The sequence below is a fragment of the Megascapheus bottae genome, chromosome 7, assembly GCF_031878675.1.
Source record: "Megascapheus bottae isolate mThoBot1 chromosome 7, mThoBot2.hap1, whole genome shotgun sequence".
NCBI lineage: Eukaryota > Metazoa > Chordata > Mammalia > Rodentia > Geomyidae > Megascapheus > Megascapheus bottae.
Genome location: NC_143515.1, coordinates 82,133,418 through 82,149,829, shown reverse-complemented (window position 1 = coordinate 82,149,829; position 16,412 = coordinate 82,133,418). Strand labels below are relative to the sequence as shown.

At 53.4% G+C, this 16,412-nt stretch overlaps 1 protein-coding gene across 12 annotated transcripts in view; it reads left to right on the top strand.

Moving 5' to 3' along the window:
- The first annotated feature begins 46 nt into the window (after positions 1-46).
- Positions 47-16,412, top strand: part of Dcdc2c (doublecortin domain containing 2C) — a 69,537-nt gene continuing 53,171 nt past the window's right edge. For 11 of the 12 annotated variants that reach the window (XM_090337503.1, XM_090337507.1, XM_090337502.1 and 8 more), the window contains exons 1-3: positions 47-351; positions 5,996-6,047; positions 11,455-11,531. In XM_090337503.1, the coding sequence (XP_090193629.1) occupies positions 65-351; positions 5,996-6,047; positions 11,455-11,531 (416 nt within the window). In that variant the 5' untranslated portion in view covers positions 47-64. The remainder of the gene's footprint in view (positions 352-5,995; positions 6,048-11,454; positions 11,532-16,412) is intronic. The other variant, XM_090337501.1, reaches the window with a different exon arrangement.

Sequence of the window (16,412 nt, the reverse complement as noted above, 5' to 3'; positions counted from 1 at the left end):
TGGGCGCAGGGCTGGGCGCGGGCTGGGCGCGGGCTGGGGGCGGGCGCCGCCCGGCGCCGCGGCCATGGGCACGCGCGGGCCCCACCCGCTGGTGGACACCACGCCGGCCAAGACCATCCTGGTGTACCGCAACGGGGACCAGTTCTACGTGGGCCGCAGGGTCGTGGTCTCGCGGCGCCGCGTCGCCAGCTTCGAGGCGCTGCTGGAGCAGCTGACGGAGCAGGTGGAGGCGCCCTTCGGGGTGCGGCGGCTCTACACGCCCTCGCGGGGCCGCGTGGTGTGCGAGCTCGACGCGCTGCAGAGCGGCGGCAAGTACGTGGCGGCCGGCCGCGAGCGCTTCAAGAAGCTGGAGTGAGTGAGGGGCGGGGCCGGAAGTGGGGCGGGGCCAGCGGCGGGGGCGGGGCCTGAGCGGGGGAGGGCGGGGACAGGGGCGGGGCCGGCCGCGAGCGCTTCAAGACGCTGGAGTGAGGGGCGGGGCCGGAAGTGGGGTCGGAGCCAGCGGCGGGGGCGGGGCCGGGGCCAGCGGCGGGGACGGGGCCGGGGCCAGGGGCGGGGCCGGCCGCGAGCGCTTCAAGACGCTGGAGTGAGTGAGGGGCGGGGCCGGAAGTGGGGCCGGGGCCAGCGGCGGGGGCGGGGCCGGGGCCAGGGGCGGGGCCGGCCGCAAGCGCTTCAAGAAGCTGGAGTGAGTGAGGGGCGGGGCCGGAAGTGGGGCGGGGCCTGAGCGGGGGAGGGCGGGGACAGGGGCGGGGCCGGCCGCGAGCGCTTCAAGAAGTTGGAGTGAGGGGCGGGGCCGGAAATGGGGCGGGGCCAGCGGCGGGGGCGGGGCCGGGGACAGGGGCGGGAGTGTGAGGGTGCTGGGGAGCCCAGCGGGCTGGTCTGCAGTGCCTTCCCGCCCTCCGCACACTCACTTCCTCAGTCTGCCCATGGCCCTGTCTCCAGGCGGCGCCCCTGACGCTGGGGACCTCGGTCCTGCCTTCAGGACATGTCCCCAGGTCCAGGGGGCCTGGGAAGGGAGGGCAGGGGGAGGGCGGGGGGAGGGCAGGGGGAGAGGAGGGAAGGCAGGGAGGAGGCCAGGGGGAGAGGGGGGAGGCCAGGGAGGAGGGCAGGGAGGACAGGGGGAGAGGAGGGAGGGCAGGGAGGAGGACAGAGGGAGAGGGGGGAGGTCAGGGAGGAGGGCAGGGGAGGGCAGGGAGGGGTGGCACACCACTAGGCACCTCTACGCCCAGCTTTTCATGAGGTGAGCCAGAGCTTCAGCCTTGTCCATGGCTGGCCTTGAGCCTCCGTCCTCCACTGTCCGCCTCTAGGGGTTCAGGGGGCCTTGTCACTGGAAATGGAGCACAGCCAACCAGCCTCAGTCCTGTGCTCAGCACTAAGGGCTGGCAGAGCACGAGCTTCACAAGTTCAGACCTCGGTACCTCCACCAACACCACCGCCCATGAAAACACCCGAGGGCCGGCGTGTGGCCCAGGGGGAGAGGGCTGGCCAGGCCACAGAACACGCCACATGTGGTGCTGTGGCCCAGGAGTAGAGGGCCAGCCCTGAGAAAGCCCAAGGACAGTGCCTAGGCCCTGAATTTAAGCCCCAGGATTGGCAAAAGAAACACAAAACGAAACCCCAAACAACCTAAAACCTCCACAGGAGTTTGTGTTTTGTTTTTTCTACGTATGTGGTACCAAGGAATCGAACCTGGGTTTTCATGCATGCTAGGCAAACACTACCACTAGGCCAAACTCCCTGGCCAGGAGTTTGTGTTTTTATAAGATCTTTTTATGCCTTAATTTTCTGTATTTACTTTTGTTTCTATTTAATTAGTTGTCTTGCTTAGGAAATTGATGTGTATGAGCAAATATGGGAAATTTAGAGCTAACTTTAAAACTTACTTGTAGAAATATGCAGATTAGTTAGAAGCAGTCCCAGAGGACTAAATGGAAACCTTGTCAGCAGAGGCGGTGAATTAGAGACAGGCTGAATGCACTCAGTGGTCACAGATGGCTCAAAGATGTAAATTGATCGTAGCATTTAATCACTTGGACAATTCATGTGATAATGTGAACTTTCATTTTTGTGGGAGAAAAAGAGAGGATGTGTTGGTTCTGAAGGACTCAGTTTTGGTTGCCTGCATTTCAGCATGGGACCAGTGTCCTGGACCCAAATCTCGTGCCTCTCCACGGCCACAGCCCCCACGTTTCCCTCATGGCCCCCTCACAGGAGTCCTTTGTACGTACCTGGCTTCTCCAAGGATTTGACTTTGGGACTCTTGACAGCATTGAATATTTACTTCCTTTTTCTTCCTTCTACCAACTTAATTCTCTTCTGAATATTGTTAAAAACAAAAGCAACATTTTCCACTCAGGAATAAATAATATTTTTCACTCAGGAAGAATCCTTGATAGCAGATTAGATGCTATCATTTCACAGTTTTTATGTTGGAGAAATATGAAAGAGTCTCCACATATCCCCAACAGTCAACCTTGTATTAGTGGGCCTCAAACTTTAAAAATTTTTTTTCTGGGGTTTGAACTCAGGGCCTGGGCACTGTCCCGAGTTCTTCACCGAAACCTACCAGTTTACCCCTTGAGACACAGCTGCACTTCTGGCTTTTTGGTGGTTAATTAGCGATATGAGTCTCATGGACTTTCCTGCCCAGCCTGGCTTCGAACAACAATTCTTAGATCTTGACCTCCTTAGTAGCTAAGATTAGAAATGAGCCAGCAGTCATATGTATAGATGTGTGTGTGTGTGTGTGTGTGTGTGTGTCTATTATTGTCAGATTTGTCAGATGTGGAGCTTGAACTTAGGGTCTGGTGGTTAATTGGAGAGGACAGTCTCATGGACTTTCCAGTCTGGGCAGGCTTTGAACCATAACCCTCAGATCTCAGCCTCCTGAGGATTATAGGTGTGAGTCATCAACACTGGGTGTTGTCGGTGCACACGAGGAGTTGTTGGTGTACACTGGGTGTTGTTGGTGCACACAGGGAGTTGTTGGTGTACACTGGGAGTTGTTGGTGTACACTGGGTGTTGTTGGTGCACACAGGGAGTTGTTGGTGCACACGGGGAGTTGTTGGAGCACATTGGGAGTTTGGTGCACATGGGGAGTTGTTGGTGCACACTGGGTGTTGTTGGTGCACACTGGGAGTTGTTGGTGCACACGGGGAGTTGTTGGAGCACACTGGGAGTTGTTGGTGCACACTGGGTGTTGTTGGAGCACACTTGGTGTTGTTGGATCACACTGGGTATTGTTGATGCACATGGGGATTTGTTGGTGCACACTGGGAGTTGTTGGAGCACATTGGGAGTTGTTGGTGCACATGGGGAGTTGGTGCACATGGGGAGTTGTTGGAGCACACTGCACATGGGGAGTTATTGGAGCACACTGGGAGTTGTTGGAGCACACTGGAAGTTGTTGGTGCACATGGGGAGTTGTTGGAGCACACTGGGTGTTGTTGGAGCACACTAGGAGTTGTTGGTGTACACGGGATGTTGTTGGTGCACACTGGGTGTTGTTGGTGCACATGGGGAGTTGTTGGAGCATACTGGGAGTTGTTGGTGCACACTGGGAGTTGTTGGTGCACATGGGGAGTTGTTGGAGCACACTGGGTGTTGTTGGAGCACACTGGGAGTTGTTGGTGCACATAGGGAGTTGTTGGAGCACACTGGGTGTTGTTGGAGCACACTGGGAGTTGTTGGTGCACATGGGGAGTTGTTGGTGTACATAGGGTGTTGTTGATGCACATGGGGAATTGTTGGTGCACACTGGGAGTTGTTGGTGCACACTGGGTGTTGTTGGTGCACACTGGGTGTTGTTGGTGCACATGGGGAGTTGTTGGTGTACATAGGGTGTTGTTGATGCACATGGGGAGTTGTTGGAGCACACTAGGAGTTGTTGCTGCACACTGGGAGTTGTTGGTGCACACTGGGAGTTGTTGGTGCACATGGGGAGTTGTTGGAGCACACTGGGTGTTGTTGGTGTACACTGGGTGTTGTTGGTGCACACTGGGTGTTGTTGGTGCACATGGGGAGTTGTTGGAGCATACTGGGAGTTGTTGGAGCACACTGGGAGTTGTTGGTGCACATAGGGAGTTGTTGGTGCACATAGGGAGTTGTTGGAGCACACTGGGAGTTGTTGGAGCACACTGGGAGTTGTTGGTGTACATAGGGTGTTGTTGGTGTACATAGGGTGTTGTTGATGCACACGGGGAGTTGTTGGTGCGCACTGGGTGTTGTTGGTGCACACTGGGTGTTGTTGGTGCACATGGGGAGTTGTTGGTGCACACTGGGTGTTGTTGGTGCACACTGGGTGTTGTTGGTGCACATGGGGAGTTGTTGGAGCATACTGGGAGTTGTTGGTGCACACTGGGTGTTGTTGGTGCACATAGGGAGTTGTTGGAGCACACTGGGTGTTGTTGGAGCACACTGGGAGTTGTTGGTGTACACTGGGTGTTGTTGGTGCACATGGGGAGTTGTTGGTGTACATAGGGTGTTGTTGGTGCACACTGGGTGTTGTTGGAGCACACTAGGAGTTGTTGGTGCACACTGGGTGTTGTTGGAGCACACTAGGAGTTGTTGGTGCACACTGGGTGTTGTTGGTGCACATGGGGAGTTGTTGGAGCATACTGGGAGTTGTTGGTGCACACTGGGAGTTGTTGGTGCACATAGGGAGTTGTTGGAGCACACTGGGTGTTGTTGGTGCACATGGGGAGTTGTTGGAGCATACTGGGAGTTGTTGGTGCACACTGGGAGTTGTTGGTGCACATAGGGAGCTGTTGGAGCACACTGGGTGTTGTTGGAGCACACTGGGAGTTGTTGGTGTACACTGGGTGTTGTTGGTGCACATGGGGAGTTGTTGGTGTACATAGGGTGTTGTTGGTGCACACTGGGTGTTGTTGGAGCACACTAGGAGTTGTTGGTGCACACTGGGTGTTGTTGGAGCACACTAGGAGTTGTTGGTGCACACTGGGTGTTGTTGGTGCACACTGGGTGTTGTTGGTGCACATGGGGAGTTGTTGGAGCATACTGGGAGTTGTTGGTGCACACTGGGAGTTGTTGGTGCACATAGGGAGTTGTTGGAGCACACTGGGTGTTGTTGGAGCACACTGGGAGTTGTTGGTGCACATGGGGAGTTGTTGGTGTACATAGGGTGTTGTTGATGCACACGGGGAGTTGTTGGTGCACACGGGGTGTTGTTGGTGCACACGGGGAGTTGTTGGTGCACACTGGGTGTTGTTGGTGCACACGGAGAGTTGTTGGAGCATACTGGGAGTTGTTGGTGCACACTGGGAGTTGTTGGTGCACATAGGGAGTTGTTGGAGCACACTGGGTGTTGTTGGAGCACACTGGGAGTTGTTGGTGCACATGGGGAGTTGTTGGTGTACATAGGGTGTTGTTGATGCACACTGGGAGTTGTTGGTGCACACTGGGTGTTGTTGGTGCACACGGGGAGTTGTTGGTGCACACTGGGTGTTGTTGGTGCACACGGGGAGTTGTTGGTGCACACTGGGTGTTGCTGGTGCACACTGGGTGTTGTTGGTGCACATGGGGAGTTGTTGGTGCACATGGGGAGTTGTTGGTGCACACTGGGTGTTGTTGGTGTACACGGGGAGTTGTTGGTGCACACTGGGTGTTGTTGGTGCACACGGGGAGTTGTTGGTGCACACTGGGTGTTGCTGGTGCACACGGGGAGTTGTTGGTGTACACTGGGAGTTGTTGGTGCACATGGGGAGTTGTTGGTGTACACTGGCGTGGATCCTTGTGTCATGTCTGGGGTGCTGGTTCGGCCGTGGTGTATTTACACACAGGTTCAGATGTCTTTGCCAATATTTGCTTTGGAATTCTCTGTTCTCTGGCCTGGACTGTGGCTTCAGCAGTAGAGAGCATCTAGCTGGAGATCTTGAGACCCTGAGTTCAAACCCAGTACTGTCCTCTCACTGTGGGGAGGGGAAGGAAATTCATAACTCCAGGAAATCGAATTCCATTTTCTCCTTTCTTCTCTTGCAGTTATGTTCATATAGTTCCCAGAAAACCTGCAAAGATGAGAAAGTTGAAGGAAGTAAGTGTTCACTGCTAACTAATTAAAATTACAAGGTAAGTGAAATGACTTGGTAAAAATAAAAATGTCATGATGGGACAGCTGACGGGTTACATAAACAGTGTTTGGTAGGGAATGTCTGGGAAGGCCCGATACTCTTGGGCCATCTCACAACCCACTGAGACTGTCCCACATGTTAAAACACACGCACAGTGCAGAGATGTGAGCAGGCAAAAATACCCCAAGTCAGATGGTGGTCTGAGGAGATGGATGTGTTTGGGTGAGCCCTGCAGCCTTTTGCGGATGTTTTTATTTTCCTTTTGTTTTGGGGGGATTTAGAAAGATGGTTGCCAGGGAGAGTTATTTTAAATGATGTCACACTGAAGCTAATTAGGATGTTGAATTTGAAGCTTTTCTCCAAGCTATCAACGGTTTTATACTTGCTAGACATTTAAAGAGTCTACAGGATGGGCCTGTCATGATTCTATTAACATTACCTTGTTCTTAGCAGAAAGACCACTGTCTCACTTGTTAAAAGAAACACTCCTTCCATGTAAGCAACGAGAGTAGCCAGACCTTGGTGTGATGGCCTGCTGAGGTTTGGAATTTAGCATGAATTTTGTATAAAACAATGGGCTTATCTCAGGGAGTGACAGGTAAGAGATTCGGATGGGTTTGAACTCAGGGCCCTGTGCTTCTTGGACAGGTGTTCTGCCACTTATCCATGCCTCCAGTTCCTTTTACTTGTGCTGTTTTTTCTCAGAGGGCCTTGTGTTTTGCTGGAGCCTGTCTGGACTACGATTCTCTATTTTACACACCCTGCATAGCTTGGATGACAGAAGGCCAGTGCTGGATTTGGTGATGTCTCCTCTGAGTCACCCCGGCTGCTCCTGTCTTCTCCTCATGGAGTGGAGACGGTGTCTTCTACCTTGGAGAGCGGTTGCAGGATGTGATAGTTACGGCTGCGTCAGCCCTGGTGTGGGCCTGAGATAGGAAAGTCACTGCAGTATAGCTCACACACACTGGCCTGCAGAAGACAAGACTCTCCTTACCATTTGCCCTTGGGTGCAGGGAAATTAAACTGACCAGCTCAAATGGTAGCTTGCCAAGCCAGGAGGGTGGGTTTCCACCCAGAAATCAGTGCTGGCCTTGAGAGCTGCAGAGGAGAAACGTGGTTCCTGCTGAGACCTTTCTTCCTGGAGCTGCACTGGGATTAGCAACCTGCCCGAGGCTGTTTTCCAGTCTTGGGGTTGGCAGCTCTGGGGCTTAAACTCAGGGCCTGGGCTTTTGGCTCAAGGCTGGCACTTTACCACTTGAGCCACAGCTCCACTTCCCACTTCTTGATGGCTGATTGCACTTAAGTGTCTCATGAACTTTCCTGGCTGGCTTTGAACTGCAGTCCTCCAGTCTCAGCCCCCTGAACCGCTAGGCTTGCAGCTGAAATGAAGATTCTGTACATGGTCTTTTCACAGAGGCTCTTCCTTCTCCGGAGAAGGACAGCAGCTCGATCTTCACTGTGGCTCATCTCTTAGCCCTGCATGTCGTGCTTGAGTTTCCTCACGTCCAGCGCTGTCTGTTGGATCACGGTTCGAAGCCAGTTGGGCAAGGAAGTCTGTGAGACTTTTATGTCTGATTAACCACCAAAATCCAGAAGTAGAGCTATAGCTCAAATTGTAAAGAACCGTCTTTGAGCCAAAAAGTTCAGGGACAGCATGCTGGCCTTGAGTCCAAGCCCTAGGACCAGCACAGAAGCTAAACCAAACCAACCCAGCAACCAAACGCACAAACAATCTCCTCTTAATGTAAAAGAACTGCAACATTTTCCCAAAGTCATGCTGCTGTCACCTGTCGGGAGTCCATGAGGCTATGACAGTGTGTAAGGCCACAGTCGGGGCTGCAGGAGGCAGTGGCTCCCCAGCTTCTCCTCACTTCTCCAGGCAGTGGAGCTCACGAGCTCTGCCTCACCACATGCAGCAGGGCTGGCGTTGGGTACACTGCAGGCACACCTCCAGGCCAGCTGGAGTGTGGTTAGAGCTGGTGGTGGCTGGAGGTGGAGGGTGGCACAGAGTGGCTGGCGATGGGTTTGCAGTATGGCTGGAGGTGGCTGCAGCGTGGCTGGAGGTATGTGTAGGAGCACAAGAGAAGAGCTGTCGCTCATTGGAAGGTTCTCTTGTAGAAGTGATCATGTGACAGGTGGTTTTGGGTACTTGTCTCTCTCTCTTTGCTCGGTTCTTTGTGGACAGAGTGGCTCGTGGAGAGGGCAAGAGTGGGGAGCCTAATGCCAACAACTGACTGCCAGTAATGACCATTGGCTGAGGCCTTACTTGTCACACTTCATGGAGGTATCTAGCCACATACCGTTAGACAAGTGGAGATGTCTAGCCACGTGCAGTTAGACCTCGTGGAGGCCTTCAGCCACATGCAGTTAGACCTCGTGGAGGCCTCCAGCCACGTGCAGTTGGACCTCGTGGAGGCCTCCAGCCACGTGCAGTTGGATAGCCCTGAAGTTCTGTGCTGTGCTGGTCAGGGTTTGGTACTCCTGGCTAAGGAATGTGTGTGGATGGCTTTCCACACCTGTGTGCTGTGTGTTCTTGGCAAGAGCCCATAGCGGGCCCTTTGTGTCCTGGCTCCTGGGTGCCTGGTCTGGATGCTTTGGAGATCAGTTATGAACTGTGTGGTCATTTGGTAACCGGGAGCTGGGGCATGGGGTGCCGCTGGAGTGTCCTCAGTGGCCCCGGGCACTAATTTCCATTGAGTTTCATGACCTGGCTTAGGAGGTGGGAGCCACAGGGCCTCTGACTGTCAGCAGGGGTGAGTGGTGCTGGTCTCAGCAGGGGTGAGTGGTGGTACTCAGTGTCAGCAGGGGTGAGTGGTGACACTCAGTGTCAGCAGGGGTGAGTGGTGCTGGTGTCAGCAGGGGTGAGTGGTGGTACTCAGTGTCAGCAGGGGTGAGTGGTGACACTCAGTGTCAGCAGGGGTGAGTGGTGGCACTCAGTGTCAGCAGGGGTGAATGGTGATGGTGTCAGAAGGGGTGAGTGGTGGCACTCAGTGTCAGCAGAGGTGAGTGGTGACATTCAATGTCAGCAGGGGTGAGTGGTGATGGTGTCAGCAGGGGTGAGTGGTGATGGTGTCAGCAGGGGTGAGTGGTGCCGGTGTCAGCAGGGGTGAGTGGTGATGGTGTCAGCAGGGGTGAGTGGTGACATTCAATGTCAGCAGGGGTGAGTGGTGCCGGTGTCAGCAGGGGTGAGTGGTGATGGTGTCAGCAGGGGTGAGTGGTGGCACTCAGTGTCAGCAGGGGTGAGTGGTGATGGTGTCAGCAGGGGTGAGTGGTGACACTCAGTGTCAGCAGGGGTGAGTGGTGCCGCTATCAGCAGGGGTGAGTGGTGGCACTCAGTGTCAGCAGGGGTGAGTGGTGCCGGTGTCAGCAGGGGTGAGTGGCGGCACTCAGTGTCAGCAGGAGTGAGTGGTGCCGGTGTCAGCAGGGGTGAGTGGTGGCACTCAGTGTCACCAGGGGTGAGTGGTGATGGTGTCAGCAGGGGTGAGTGGTGAAGGTGTCAGCAGGGGTGAGTGGCGGCACTTAGTGTCAGCAGGGGTGAGTGGTGACATTGTCAGCAGGGGTGAGTGGTGCCGGTGTCAGCAGGGGTGAGTGGTGACACTCAGTGGCACCACTGGCTCTGACAGTCTGAAGAAGACTGTCACCAGCAGCCAGTAACTGAAAATCACATTTGATTTGTAGAATACGGGGAACAAAGGACCCGGATCCAGGTATTGAATCGCAGGAGTTATTTAATTAGGGCAGGTGATATCAGTGTTAATGAGTCATTAGCACCTCAGCAGAGCAATTAATCATTGTTTCCATGGTTTCTGTGCAGTCAAGCAGAAGGTTTTTCTTAGGGTGGCTGTACCTAGTGGAATTTTATAGAGGAGGCTTTCTGTCTTTTTGTTGTCAAAGGAGATCTGTAGACTGGCGCGTGTTGTTGATAGGTGTGGCATTGGGCTTTCCACGCAGCGTGCAGCAGGCTGAGTGTGCACTCCTCTGGGGACCCTTTCCTTCTTGCCATCCATCCCAGCCTGTGCTGTGGCCACTGGGCGGGCAGGCGCCAGGACCTTACAGAACCCGACCTTCCTTGCCTGGGCGCTGTTCCCGGGCACTTTCGCAAGGAAACCCTAAGCAGTGTGAAAGCGTGCCATGGAGACAGCAGAGCTATGTGGTTTCTGGGGTGAGGCCGGGACCCCAGCCTGGGCCTCACAGTACGGGAGGAAGCGTGGGAGGGAGGTGCCCAGGGTCGAGAGCCTGCTCTCCTTCGCCGGGGCAGGCGGCCTCCATGTGCAGCAGCCTCCGGGAGGCTTCTGTGCCAGGAGGGAGTGAGGTCTGCGCTGGTCGGGGGTCCTGGGCCCGGAAGGGATGCATGGTGTGAGTGGCGAGGAGCCCACCCAGCCTTGGGCGTGTGTGGTGGGCTGGCCAGGCAGACCACTGCTGTGGAGAGTGCTCCAGCTCGAGACAGGCCGGCAGGTGTGCCAGGGGCAAGGGAGGGGCTCCAGGCGTGCGCCCCACGGCCTGTGCCCTCCTGTACGGCCTGTGCCCTCCTGTGAGTCTCCAAGGGTGACGAGAATGGGCGGGTGGGGGTAGAGCAGGGGCCTGGGAGGTGCCTCATGTGCAGCCCAGGCCCTCGGGAAGGGATCCACACGGGACGGGGTCTGGACTCTGCTCCGCCCAGCAACGCTGGAGAAGCTGCAGCATCCTGGGAGGGCCCGGGAGGACAGTGGAGCAGGATGGAGGCAGGCAGGCAGGCTGGGCTGGGTGATGGGTGTGGGCACAGGAGCCAGGGGGGAGCCTCTGCCGCCCGTCTTCTGGGCTGCGTGTCCAGCCCGTGGAGCACTGGAGCCCACGGTGAACCTCAGCTCTTTAGAACTTGAGATGAGGGACTTTGCGGTCCTGTGCCAGCTCCCAGGAGTCCCTTCCTCCCGATGTCCCCGACTGTGGACCGAGGTGAAGCGGTGGCAAGGCCACAGTCTCCCAGCCGCCCCAGGAGAGCTGTGCAGCGCTGGGATAGGGTCGGGCCTGCTGCCCAGGACGCCTTGGCTCCCTGTGGGGCTTGGCAGCGGGCGCTGGGCATCAGTGTGTGTGTGTGATAATCATTGGGTATTTTCCTAGTGTGGACCACACAGATCTAACGGTGGCACCTTAGTGCCCCTGGCCGCTGGCACCCTGCACGCACGCTCACACTTGAGCTTCTCTGTCATGGTCTTCAGCTTCAGATTACCGGGAACCTGCTGCACCCGTCCCACCCTCCCCTCCGTGCCTCCCAGGACACCCTGGGTGCCTCCAGGGATTCCGCTCCTAAGCGTCCATCTTGCGTGTGATGCTGGTTCATAGAGATGTGTGCTCATTTGAACTGAATTCTGGGACGCGTGTTTTCTCTTTCAGATCAAGCCAGTGGTGCACTGTGACATTAACGTGCCTTCCAGGTGGCAAACTTATCACCGCATGTCCCGACATATAAAGTGAGTACAGTTCCATGGAGAGCCGTCACAGCTTGCCACATCCTTGTGAACAGTTCTTTGTCACCTGATCGGTCCTCCCCCACTCCCTTTCTCGTCCTTCCTCCTCACTCTTTCTCTCTGGAGGCCAGTTCCCTGCAGACTCTCTTGGCCAAGGCTCAGACTTGTGAGGGAGGGCTGCACACTCCTTTCTCTTTGGAAAAGGATGGCGTTGTCTGGGTTGTTAGTTGCAGGGTGAATTTTGGGGGATGGAAGAGCAAGGGTAATGTACAGACCAGTTGGTTTCAGGCTGCTTTTAAAATCCAGCAGTTCAGCTACTAAATGTCATGGGAAATTTAAAAGCTGTTTTTACTACGGTCAGCTCACAAAAGCCACTTAGGGAGCCGGCCGATCAGACCGCAGCCACGCGCCACCCCAGGAGTGGCGAGCTGTCAGAGTCTTGCTCTCAGGAGCACACAGGCAGAGAGCCCGGGGCTCCTGTGTGGGCCACGGTGTCTTGTGATGGGGTGTAGACAGCGCACTGGTTCACTTCCTGCCCTGCCCTGGCTTGTGACCCCCACACTCCTCACTGAGGGTGCTCAGGGCAGAGCAGCAGGTCTTCTCTGGGACTCTGTCGCTGGGTATTAGTGGCTGAACCCCTGGTGTGGGGTTTAGGATGGTGCCCTCTCTTTCCTGAGGCTCCATCCTCCATGGGAAGAAGCCGGTTCAGGAGCTCTCGGTGTGGGGTGTCACGAGTTCATGAGCAGGAGACCCACTGGTGACGTGTTCCCGCTCCATCCTGAGCAGTGGTCTGGGGCTATGGGGCTGGTGCACCCGCCTGACATAGCAGAAGGGAAGAAAGAGCACTGCTAATTAGCCAAACTTCGCTTTTTAAATGTATCCTCAAAGACCCCACGGCTTGTGACGAGCTCCTGGAGCCCCTGAACTCTCGCTGCCTCTCCACAGGCGCCTTGGAAGGAAGAGCGAGAGACCCAGCCCTTCTACACTTGGTGAACAGCACCTCCCCCCACTTTATTTTTATTTACTTATTTGTTTTTGCCAGTCCTGGGCTTGAGCTCAGGGCCTGAGCACTGTCCTTGGACTTTCTCAAGGCTAGAGCTCTACCACTTGAGCCTCAGCACCACTTCCGGCTTTTTTCTATGTATGTGGTACCGAGGAATCGAACCCGGGTCTTTGTGCATGCCAGGCAAGCACTCTACCACTAGGCCACACTCCCAGCCCCCTGCCACTTTATTTTTCTTTTTTAGCTTTACCTAGGAACAGATTTGGCTGGGCTCCTTCCTGACCAAGGCCTTTCTCCTTACTGCTACATTATGGGGGCTCGGCCAGATGCACGGTGATTCTCACCTGTTCAACAGTCCTTCCTGTTACAAGCTGTCTGTAACTCTGGGCTCATCAGAGAGGTGTTTGTGTAGCCCAGGCTCCATCCTCCATCTTTGAGCTGCAAGTTCCACTAGATGGACCCAAATAGCCATCCACCAAGAGGGCTGATAACTCTTGCCTGGAGACTTGGTTGCTGCTGCAAGCAGTCAGCCAAGCTTCGGATGGCATGCAGTGTCTCAGAAGCTTCCAGGAGGAAGAGGCCCCAGCCCCGCCTCCTAAGTGGGGGGCTGAGGCCTCTGTGACAGGTGGCTTGTACTCCTCCTGGCACTGCAGTGAGAAGCTGGCATATCCTGGCAGAGAGCTGGCTGATCACGATCAAGAAGAACGGGTAACTCTGAGTCTGGGTCCTGCTGTGCGGCTCACTGCCCGGTGGTGGGGTCTGAGGCCTGGGCACTGCAGGCTGGGTGCCAGGCTCCTGGATCTTCCACTCGCTGTGGAGCTGGTTCTGCGTGCTTCCCGTGCTGTGTGCTGTGTGTGTGGAGGACATGCCTGCAGCCAGCATGCCCCAGGCGGAGCCGGCTTCTCCCTAACCCCCGCCCAGACCAAAGAACCCAGCGTGACAGGACCCAGAAAGAAGCTTCTTCGTTTCTTTTAAGGAAAGCTTTCCTCTGTTTACTGTATTTTCAGTATTGCTTTTTCTTTATTTCTTTAGACAGTGTTAGGATTTGAACACAGGGCCTCATGTTTGCGAGGCAGATACCTTACCGCTTGTTTCTAATTTCTCTTTTTAATTTCCTCTACTTTTTCTCTAGATGGATGTCTATAATATACTTTTCTCAGTTTTTCTTTTATGAACCTTGCTTTGTTTTTTTCCTGACCCCCTTTAGTTTATGCTTTTAATATCTTACTTTTTCAGTTTTTATAGATTTGTTATTTTCAAATACTTGTACAGGAGGTTTCAGCAAGCACGTCATCTTACTAGCATTGCCCGTTGCCCTTTTGTCCATCTCCTCCTGACTGCTCCCTCCATACCTCCCCAAACCCCATCTCAGCGAATTCTCTAGGTCCATTTTCTCGCATGTCCACTGGCCACCATGACTCTGCTCACCCATCTTCCTTCTCTCCATCTCTCTGGCCCCACAGGGGCCTCCATCCCCAGGCCAAGACATGTCTCAGCTTCCCAATAATTCTTTCTGTTAAACCTCCTGTTAGTCATGCATCATGGAGTCTCCCTGCTGTGCATTCCATGCTTTAGTGGTTTGATTGTGCATATATGTATGTGCATGGCCCTGTACGCTGTTATAACATCCACAAATGAGAGAAAACAGGCACTGTTCCCCTCTGAGCCTCACTTACCTCACTCAGTATAATGTTTTCCAGATACATCTATTTTTCTGCAAATGACATAATTTCATTCTTTCTGATGGCTGAAGAGATTGCCTGTGTGTGTGTGTGTGTGTGTGTGTGTGTGTGTGTGTGTGTGTGAGACATTTTCTTCATCCACTTGTTGATGGTAGAGCACCCGGACTCTTTGCATAGCTTGGCTATTGTGAACATAGGTATTCAGGCACCGCTATTCTATACCCACTGTTACATTTTTTTGGATGAGTGCCCAGGGGATACCACTGATCATAGAGTAGTCCTGCTTTTAGTTTTTGGAGTAACCTCCGTACTGATTTCCATAATGGTTACAGTAATGTGCTATTTACCAACAATGTATTAAGGTTCCTTTCCCCCGATCCTCCCGTAGTGGTGGTTGTATCCCCGGTGATGGCCATTCTGGGTGGGAGGATGGAATCTCATCAGTGTTGTTTTGATTGCATTTCCTTTATGGACAGGGATGTTGGGCAATGTCTTCATGGGTTTATTGGCCATTCTTCTGAGAAGTCTCTGTTAGCTCTTTGCTCATTTATTTGTTGTGTCATTGATTCTTTGGGGGTTTAGTTTCTGGCACTCCTTGTATATTCTGGACATTAGGCCCTAGTCAGATGTACAGTAGATCTTCTGTTTTTGGAGTGGTGTTGGGGTTCAGATTCTGACTCTGTGCTAGCTGGGCAGGTGCTGTTCTGTCTGAGCTGTGCCACCAGCCCTTTTTTGTTTTTGTTTTTTTGTCTGGGTAGGGTAGTATTCTTTTCTTTTCTTTTTTTTTTTTGTGGGTCACGTGGCTTGAACTCAGCCTGGGCACTGTCCCTGAGCTCTTCAGCTCAAGGCTACCACCCTACCCCTGGGCCTGGGTGTTGTCTCTGAGCTTTTCGGCTCAAGGCTACCACCCTACCCTTGAGCCAAGCCCCACTTCCGTTTTCTAGAGGTTAATTGGAGATAAGAGTCTCAGGTTCTTTTGTGTCCGGGCTGGCTTTGAATCTTGATCCCCAGATCTCAGCCTCCTGAGTAGCTAGGATTACAGGTGCCACTGTGTCCGGCTGTATTCTTTCTTTTTTTAAAAATTAATTTTATTGTTGGGGTGATGTATAGTGTGATTTTGGTTACATTTGCCAGGTAGTGGGTATATTACTTCTTGGACATTGTTACCCCTTCCCATGGTTTTCTGTCACGTTTCCTCCCTCTGCCCCCTCCCAATCATCTTGTTTTTCCCTTCCCTTCCCTATTTCAAATAAACAAACATATATACACTATACCAAGTACCAAAGTCAGAAACAGTAACAACAAAGGATAAACCAGAAGGGGGAAAAAGAGAAAAGTAATAACTTCACATGGTACCTTAAAAACAACAACCACAAAGAAATACCTCTTGTTTTTGTATCCTGGAGTTCATTTCACTTAGCCTCATCCTATATGACCTTATGTGCATAGCCTTTGAACTATTGTGATCCTCTGCCAGGAAAGTCCTAGATGAGTATTAATTATTACAAATGAGGGAAACCATGAAGCCTATGTTCCTTTGGGCCTGGCTTACTTCACTTAATATGATTTTTTTCTAAGCCTTTCCATTTCCTTACAAAGGAGGCAATGTCATTCTTTCTGACAGCAGCATAGAATTCCATTGTGTATAAATACCACATCTTCTTGATCCAATCATGTACTGAAGGGCACCTGGGTTGGTTCCATATCTTAGTCATGGTAAGTAATCCTACCCCCCTAGATAGAAGGTGCATTTCTTCACAAACATGATACCCCTTCTCATGTTCCCTCCCCCCTTTTTGATGTGGCGTCTTTTGAGATTGGGTCTCACTGTCTTGTCAGGCTGGGCTGCATTGTGACCTCTTTGTGCATCAGGCTCACTGCCACCACGTCTGCCTCCAGCCTCTCCTAGATCCTGTGAGTTTTTCTGCATGGGCTGCTCTGGAAGTAAACTTCCTCTGATCTCAACTTTCTGTATAGCTGGGATATCAGGCATGCACCATCAGGCCCAGCTATTGCTTGACATGGAGTCTCGTGGATGTTTTGTTCTGGGACAGCCTGATTTCAACCTCTGAGTAGCTCATATTGCAAGTATGAATCATCAGAACCTGGCTTGCTAGAGAGAAAATATGTTCTCCCTAGTGTCACAAGCACATTAAATTAACATTCATATTCACTCTGAGATAAAGGCATAGGTTTATC